This window comes from Sciurus carolinensis, chromosome 10, assembly GCF_902686445.1.
Source record: "Sciurus carolinensis chromosome 10, mSciCar1.2, whole genome shotgun sequence".
NCBI classification, from domain to species: Eukaryota; Metazoa; Chordata; class Mammalia; order Rodentia; family Sciuridae; genus Sciurus; species Sciurus carolinensis.
Window position 1 is genome coordinate 83,976,650 of NC_062222.1, and position 9,492 is coordinate 83,986,141.

The window sequence follows — 9,492 nt, forward strand, 5'->3', positions numbered from 1 at the left end:
AAGATATCTCTAACAACTATAGTTACCACTAGACAATTTAGTCTTAACACCTTATACTTATGTTCCCATTTGAGAGAAAGCTAAACATTGACAACTCAAGACACATTTTGGTTCCAAATATCTAGCCATTTAGAAATACAGATTTTGGTAAAGACTGATTTCTAACTATAGTTAGAAATTTTTTCTAATTTCATTCTGGATGGCTTACCATTTTCAAAATAAATTGATAAGGTTAGTCAGGCATGGTGGCAGACGTCTTTAATTCCAGCTACTTGGGAGACTGAGGCAAGAGGATCACTTGAGCCCAGGAGACTGGGTCAACCAGGCAACAAAGGAAGATCCAGTCTTAAAAGTGCAAATGTGCATGCGTGCGCACACACACACAATAAGGTTGAAAGGACTGATTAAAAGGCTGAAAAGTCTTGACTGATAAAACCCATTCCTGGGAGTCCATAACAGTAAGTGATACAAGCAGCAAATCTCCAAATATTCATTAACTCAAAAGGGCCATATCTAAGAGTTCAAAATAAGAGAGCTAAATGAATATTTGGTAGGGTGAGGGGAAGAGATAGTGGAAATGGAACCAATCATATATGAGTGAAAAACACAGGAAATTTTTAAACAAAAAACTATTTCAATAGTTAAATCTAATGCCACAGGGCTCTAGCAAACAAATGGATTCTCTAAAGAGCAAGAGGGTCATAGTGCTATGTGTCTAGAACATGAGCTGCAACACAGAGATGCCAGAAAATTTGTCTTAAAATACTTTCCCCCCTACTATTTCTACTTATTCTTCATTTGCCCTGACTTATATTGTATGTTATACCATCACCTACTTCAATAAAGGAACACATACATAAAAAATACTCCTAATACTCAATACTAGAATATACCCTGGGATAAGGCAGATAAAGTATCAGTTAAACATGAAATATCTTGTGCCAGAAAATTAAGAATATACTCTTAGAAAAAGGGGAACAAGCTGGGCACAGGTGGAGTGTGTCTGTAATCTTAGCTACTCAGGAGGCTAAGGCAGGAGGATTCCAAATTTGAGGTCAGTCTCAGTGACTTCGTAAGACAGTGTCTCAAAACAAAAATTAAATGGGAAATTTAAAAAAAAAAAAATGGGACTGGAGATGTAGCTCAATAGTAAAGTGCCCTTGGTTTGACCCTAATACTGAAAAAGAGAAAGAAAAAAAAGGAAATAAGTCAAAAGGACACTGACTCGGTATGAACAGGGTTTCCACTAGCCAGAACTGCAACAATTTTGAGCATCAAAATACATAAAGGTAGTTAGATTCTAACTCACTGAATAACAGGAATTATGTGTCCGCATTGTCTTTGACAGAACAAAACATCTTAGGCTGTGAAATTTACAACTAAAACTTATTACTCACAGTTCTGGAGGCTAAGCAGTACAAGATTAAGGTATCAGGCGGGGTTTGTGGCTCAGTGGTACAGCACTTGCCTAGTACATGTGAGGCCCTGGGTTCAATCCTTAGCACTCCATTAAAAATAAATAAATAAATAATATAAAGATATTGTGTCCACCTAAAAAAAAAAAAATTAAAAAAAAAAAAAAAAAGATTAAGGTATCAGCAGATTTAGCGTCTGGTAAGGGCCCATTTCTTAAATATGGTACATTCTATGTGACCTCAAGTGGCAGAAGGGCAAAGAGGCTAACGAGCTTCCCCAGCCCTCTTTTATAAGGGCACTAATCACCTCCAAAATTCTGTACATAATTGGTGATTAAATTTTTTTTTATAACTGTTAATAATGTTGGGAAAAAAATGGAAACAGAGTTTATACAGATGACTTTTCTGGTGGTGAAAATATAATTATTTTTGTTTTATTTTCCAAACTTTCTCCAATGTTTCAGTACTGTTTGTGCAATAATAATTTTTAAAAAAATAACAGAATTGGTTTTCTCATTGGGGTGGTGATTAAATTTTAATGTATCAATTTTAGAGAAAAAAAGCATTCAGATCATAACAAACTGATATTGCAAGTAAATTAATGGAAAGAAAAAATTTTCTTACAGTAAAAGTACTAATAAATTTAGAAGCAATGACAAAATTAGTGATCATCATAGCAATAATTTTGGACAAGAAGCCTCACTGGAGACAAAAACTAGTGCTGGTGAAAATGGAATGAGGACTGTTACATAGTACAGTTACACAGAATCAAAATACCTCACAAAATACTAATTACAAAGATAAAATAACTTTACAGGACAGAATCCTGATACCTTAATCAAAGTGTCAAAGTTGACATCAGTAATAGTAGACAAGTAGGCACTATGCGTATCTGATAAGGTCCAATAAGGAAAACATGCATCACTTCCATGATATTCCTACATAACCTAATGTACAAGGAAGCATCAGATAAATTCAAACTGAGCTGACAGTCTACAAAACTGACCAAGCGCTAGGGTTGTGGCTCAGTGGTAGAGCACTTGCCTAGAATGTGCGAGGCACTGAGTTTGTGTCTCAGCACCACATATAAAAAAATGAATAAAATAAAGATCAACATCTAAACATACACACACACACACATATATGTATATATTAACTTTAACAAACTGACCAGTAATTCTCAAAGCATTAAAAGTCATTAAAGCCAAGGAAAGACTGAGGAAATATTTCAATCTGAAGAATAGTGCAAGGCTGGGAATGGTAGCTCAGTGGTAGAGCACTTGCATGGCATGTGTAAGGACCAGCATTCCATCTCCAGAAATGAGGGCAGAGAAGGGGATAATACAGACACATAAGTGAGTACAAAATGATTCATAACTGGATCCTTTTGTTGAGGATAACATTGTTAGTTTAACAGATGGGGTCTCTGAATAAGGAATATATGGAGATTCTTTGTGCTACTCTCTACTGAAGTTAGAAAACTCAAAATAAATTTTTTTCTTATCTGCAAATGGACAGATTTTACAGCTACACTTACACTTAATTATATGTACTATAAAAAATGGTCTTAGGTTAGTGCTACAGTCTGAACATGGGTAGTGTCACTCAAAGGTCCACATGCTAAAGGACTAATCCCCCTGGATGGTACTATTGGGAGGTAGTAGAAGGGCAATTGGGAAGTCCTTACATCATTGTGGGTGTACCCCTAAAAGGGATTATTGGACCCCACCTACTCCTTCTCTGTGTTTCCTTTCTTGAGATGTGAACTTTGGTCCTGTATGTGCCCCCCACCACTGCCATCTGCTGCCTTCACCAAAACTAAGCCCATTCAGATGCCATACTTTTGAATCTCTAAAACTGTAAAGTAATAAACCTCTTCTCTTTATAAGTAAGTTGCCTCAGATACTTCCTTATAGTAAGACAAAGTTAATACAAAACAAAAATGGAAATGTGAGACAAAAGAGGTTTTTAAAAGCTCTCTATAGGACTTAATTTGGCATTAAGTTAACTGGTTACATTATTTTATATTTTTCAGGAAGTAACATTTAGCCAAGCCTAGTGGCACATGCCTGAAATCCCAGCAGCTTGGGAGGCTGAGGGAGGATGGAAAATTCAAAGCCAGCTTCAGCAAAAGCGAGGTGCTAAACAACTCAGTGAGACCCTATTTCTAAAAAAAATACAAAATAGGGCTGGGGATATGGCTCAGTGGCACTCGACCACTAAATTCAATCCCTAGTATCAAAAAAAAAAAAAAAAGAGAGAAGTAACATATAAACCAGGTGGTACACACCTATGATCCCAGCAACTAGGGAAGCCGGAGCAGGAGAATCACCAAGTTCAAAGGTGGGGGTTGTGGCTCAGCATAGAGCGCTTGCCTAGCATATGCAAGGCCCTGGGTTCAATCCTCAGCACCACATAGAAATAAAACTGGGTACTGTGTTCATCTACAACTAAAACAAAATATTACAAAAAAAAAAAAAAAAAGCCAGTCTCAGTGATTTATTAAGGCCCCAAGTAACAGCAGTACCCTGTCTCAAGAATTAAAAAGGGCTGTGAATATAGCTCAGTGGTAGAGCACCCCTACGTTCAACCTCCAGTATCAAATAAGTGAGGAAGAAAAAAGAAAATAAAAAGTAACATATAGTCCTTTTGCCCCACTACCTCCTAATCAAATATACAATTGAAGAGCAGTACCACATGTGCTTTTATATATTGGAAATTACAGAATACAAAAACCCTTCAACTGCAGTTAAGGGAAAAAGTCAATAATGTTAGTAGTAATTACATGGTGATTTTGCACTCAGGAACATGAAACAGAAACAATCTTATATTACATGAGAAAAGTAAATTAAGTCCAGCCAAGTATCTGCAATTCCCAAAACTACAGTTCTGAAAAGGTGACTATACTTATTTCTACTGTACCCTCCCCAATAAAACATATTAAATCATTTTGTCAGATAAGAAAATAGAAAGATAACACTTGGTCACAGACACTCAAAATAATGAAAAGTGTATGTACTCCTGTAAGAAAGTTACAAGTGAGAAACATGTTCTAGATACAATAGGGATGTCCTTGTATATTTGTGACAAATTATTCATGTGTACAATGTGACAAGATTCAGAAAAGTTGTATCCTAAAATATGAACTACAGTTACCTCTGAAGGTATGACTATGAATTATTTGTATTTTCTTCTTTTCTGTCAGTATTTTGTGATTTCTTTAACATACATTTTACTTTTTTACATTAAAAATATAAGGGGGCTGGGGAGATAGCTCAGTCGGTAAAGTGCTTGCCTTGCAAGCACAAGGCCCTGGGTTCGATCCCCAGCACCGCAAAAAAAAAAAAAAAAAAAAATATATATATATATATATATATATAAGTTAAGGGCTGGGGTGGGGCTCAGTGATAGAGTGCTTGCCCAATATACACAAGGCCCTGAATTCAATCCTCATCACTTAAAAAAAAAAAAAAAAAAAGGAAAAAGGAAAAAAAGAAATTTAAAATAATTGTAAAGTATTACTTAATTATTTAAGTTTCTACTTTCTCTTCTACTACTGAATTGGTAAATCTCAGAGAAAGATCCCAGTAGTATGAGAATAATACACACTAAAACATAGAATGCTTTTTAAAAATAAGGCCTAGGAGGGGTGCGAGGAACAAGGCCTACTTGCATTATCATAAGGCAAGATCTATGGATCTAGAGTTCTAAGATTCTAATAAGTTATATCACTTAATGGCTACATGATTTGAGCAAACGATGCAATTTCTCTGTACCAGTTTCCCCATCCGTAAAATAGGATTCCTGCTAGTTATTGAACTGAGTTTATTATTTATTTAACGCACTTAGTACCTGGCATTCAGCAGTTACTATTTATTATCAATTTATTTTACAAGTGAGGATTCTAAAGCATTAAAATCAGTTAAATCATTTAAGATATTGCTTTGGTTTTTGTTGTTGTTTGCAGGTGGGGAAAGGGGGAGAAAAGAAAAGGGGATAGAGGGAGGAAAAGAAGACAAATAGACACTTATAAACTAGGTTAAAATCCTGGGTCTCCTTTCCTAAATTGCTATTGTAATGAAAGACAAATGGAAGTGTTCAATAAATATTTCCTTCCTTCCTTTCCCAACACATTTGTGTTTCTTCCTGTATAGAAATAGGCCTGGTTTATATTTATTCACATCCCTAACCCTAACCTTTTCTATAGACTTTGATTTAAAAGTATTCATTTTAACTATATTCTAACCAAGTAGTGTTACACTAGGATATTACACCTTAGTCTCTTCCAAGTCAACCATTTTTGTGAAATTCCATCATTCAGAAAAGACAATGCCAGAAACAAAGAGAACACTTAATACAGTTTTTGAATGGTTACTAAAAATTCACTTTTATCCTAAATTTCCCGGCATTTTATATGCATAAAATGTCAGGAGAGGAAAACTCTTTAAGATGTTAATTTCCAAACCAATGTTTAGGCTAGTAATCTTAAATTGATAGTTTTGTCTCTTTAGCAGAAAGAGGTAAATAAGCTATGCTACTGGTAGACACCATCCAGCTCCAAAATTCCACAGCTTCTTGTACAAACTGGAAAATGGACAATTCACAGGCAATTTCATGCCTCAGTGACATCTTCTCTGACAGAAACCTCCCACTTCCCCTTGCTCTCTTAGAGGACTCATTCACCTTCCACTAAATACCACCCACTTCTTCCATAAAACCTTCCTACAACCTAAACAGAACAAAATTGCTCCCCACATTTTGGGTCCCCTGATTATATTACATCAATTATAGATGACTTTGATATATACTGTCTCTGGAGCCCCCACATCTTGCACAATGTCTGGCACACAGTAAGTGCTGGGGATGTGTTTGAAGATTTAAATCTACAAAGTCAAGCTAAATTTCTGTGATGTTTTTGTATCCACCATCTGGGATTTTAGCTTAATTTGAAGATACACAGAGGCCAATGTGCGGCAAAACCAAAGCTTTGCAGTGCACATATGCAATGCAAACCTCTCCTGAGCATTTGTACAAAAGCTACACAAAGGAAATCATTCTTACAGATATCTGGGAACCCTTGAGGATTATTACCCTATGCTACCTTAACTCCCTACCCAAAAACCTCTTCACTCTGCTGTTTCATGGTCCTTAAAACCTTCTTCCACACTAAAATTACTAACAGTCACTTACCAGAATAGAAGCTCCACTAAAACAGGAATTTTTGTCTGTCGTGTCATGATACCCACTGTTGGCATCAGTACCTGACACAGTGAAAGCTTTTTTTTTTTAAATCAATAATTCTTTCCTTTTATCTTAGAGCCTTCAAGAGTCATGACTCATCACCTCTATAACCCTATCTCTCACTGACCTATTTCCTCTGCTCTAGCCACCTACAGTAGCCTTCCCAGTAAGCTTCTAAGAACTGGAGGAAAAATTTTGTACTTAACTTCTAAACTCACTCTCTTTGCTTATCTGTTGGTACAGACATAACATTAAAGAAACTACACCAAATAATAAATAGACAAATAGACAAAACTTTGTTCTTTCGCCTCCAATAATCTCTATGTGGTCTTCACTTTGGATTTAAAACTACTGGCAAATAAAGAGCAAAACTAACAGTAATAGATTTATGTTTGTTTGACTGTCAAGCACATAGGCTAATACACTGAAATTACATTAACTGCTACACGTGACCTGTCTGAAAAATTGTGTCCCAAATCAATGCAAACCCTCTATGGCGTTACACACATTAGTTACAGCAAGATTTTCTAATGTAGCTAATATCCTTCAGGAGAAATTAACTAACCCAACATGTTCCTGAATCTATTAAATACCAAGTCATGTATAAGTAGGACATTATTGTATTTATAATCATAAAGTAGCACCACAACCTTCTCCATTCCCCAGTTTCAGCCAAATGTGGCTCTTCCCTGCTTCAACCAATTTAGTTTATGAGTTCCAAGAGACATAAGCCCATAGGTAGCATTCATGGACATTATCTACATTGTTATTTTGAATACAGTTTTAAATTTTTGAGAGTAGAACATAAGCAATGTAAGATTACATTCAAGATTAGAATCTTCAAGCTGGGATGTCTGGTTATACTGATTAGAATTAAAATAAGAAACAAAGAATAAAAGTCACCCAGTATTCTGAGTTAGCACTACCTCAATCTGACAAACTCAATCTACTTCTAGGATGAACCTTAGAATCACAAGTTCAAATGTATCAGGCAGAATGACACAAAACAGACCCACTGTGCATACTGGAAATAAGAGTAAGTCTGCAGGGCACTTAGCCTATTGTGGCAGCTCACTTTTGCTTAAACACCCTAAAAAAGAATTAATGTTCTAAATATAATCACATGAAAATAGGGTGAATAAAGTACTTAGGATTCAGATACCAAGATAATAACTAAAAATTAGGGGGAGTGAGAAAAGAAGAGTAATCCGAACAGAAAATATTCTTTAAATGCTATTTTTACCACAACAGTTAAGGAGTGTTTGATGTGGGTTTACAACTTCCAAATTTTTACTAGTTTTCTAAACACGTGGATGAATCACAAGTTTCAAAGGAGTTATTCTTCAGGGTGTAATCCTTGATTTTCAAGGACCTGAGATTTGTCTGTGGTTTCCATACCCACGTCTGACCATCCCGTCTTTCTGCTCCTCCCTCCCGACCCCGGACCCCCACTCTTACCCCAAACTCGTCTGGAATAAAAGATAAGTGATACCAGCACCAAATGTAACGCTAAAACTTGATGCGCAAAACAACACCCTATTGGGCCTAATCAACCCAGGGCACACTACCCAGGCCCTATTTGGTGGCTGTCTAAAAAGATAAAACCTGTACCCATGAGGGAAGGAGGAGGGGTGCCTCAGGGAAACAAGGGGCTACTCCAGACGGCCTTCCCCATGTCCCCAAGCCGTCGGCAAGCAGCCTGTTTCGGTGTTACCTCCACAGGACTTGTCACCCCGAATTCCCACCCCTAAGATCTAAGAGAGAAGTTAAAAGGGTCCTGGTGAGGGGGGAAAGAGCGATCCATCTTCTATGCCTGGGACCCAGAAAAGAGCCGTGGGCAGCAGAGACCGGGAGAGGCAACCCCGCACGCGTGGGGCCCGGGTCACGCGGGAGAGTAGGAGGTATTGTGAAGAGCGTGCAAACCAACCAAGGGAAACAGCGAAGGCAGAGATTGGGGTGACGGGGAAATCCGGACGCAGACACTGGGGAAAGAGGCTCCTTAGGGCAGGAGGGCCCCGGCACGCTGGAGGCAGGCGGGGTGGCGGCGGTCAGGCAGTCCGCGAGCCGGGCTCGACGGGAACGCCCGGGCGGGGGCGGCGCGGGGCCAGGCCGGCCGGGGGCCCGCCGCCCAGGTCGCGCCGGAACAAAGCGGGCGCAGGGGCCTGGCTACTTACAACAAGAAGCTCATGTCGGCCGCGGCGTGAGCTGCGGGCTCGGCGGTCGCGAGGCCTCACGGTGGTGGCGGCCACAGGGGGTAAAAAAAAAAGGCGAGAGGAAGACGAGGCGAGAAGGGGAGTGCCGGCTGTTTGGCGGCCGCAACTTGTTCGGCTTTGCCAGTTCCAGCGGCAGGCAGAGGGGGCGGAAGTGGGAAGCGCAGGGCTTGAATCACTTAATGGGAGGGGAAGAAAAGGGAGGCGGGGAAAGGGCCGCCAGCCGACTCCTCCGAGAGCCGCGGCGGAGCTGCTGCCCCGCGTCCTGCCCAGCCCCCCGCCACCCCAACCCCGCGAGCTCTCGCGAGAGCCGCGGCGCCCACCTCCCCCCGGAGTTGAGGCCTGCGGTCCCTCACCTTCTGGTCACCTCTGCAACTCGGGCCACGTGGGGCCACTGGGTTAGCCTGTCAGCTGGGTTAAGAGTCGGGGCAGAATGCGTCCAACCTCTCAACTGCTCTTCAGCAGTCGGGGAGAAAGCGGGCTTCAACTCCAGAATGTCAGGGTCCTGTAGTGAGGAATGTAATTACCACCAGAGTTTTTCCCAAAGTGAGTGCCCAACAAAGGACAAAAAGTAATGGAATCGCTTTCTCTGCTGGTATTTAAAAATAAAAGGAAGTTTTGGCAGG

General features: G+C 39.5%; 1 protein-coding gene across 1 annotated transcript in view; it reads right to left on the reverse strand.

Moving 5' to 3' along the window:
- The window catches only part of Mob1b (MOB kinase activator 1B), a 56,886-nt gene extending 47,747 nt beyond the window's left edge, over nt 1-9,139 (reverse strand). Inside the window, exon 1 of the mRNA XM_047566720.1 lies at nt 8,831-9,139. Within this exon, the coding sequence (XP_047422676.1) occupies nt 8,831-8,844 (14 nt within the window). The 5' untranslated portion in view covers nt 8,845-9,139. The remainder of the gene's footprint in view (nt 1-8,830) is intronic.
- Nucleotides 9,140-9,492: the final 353 nt, after the last annotated feature.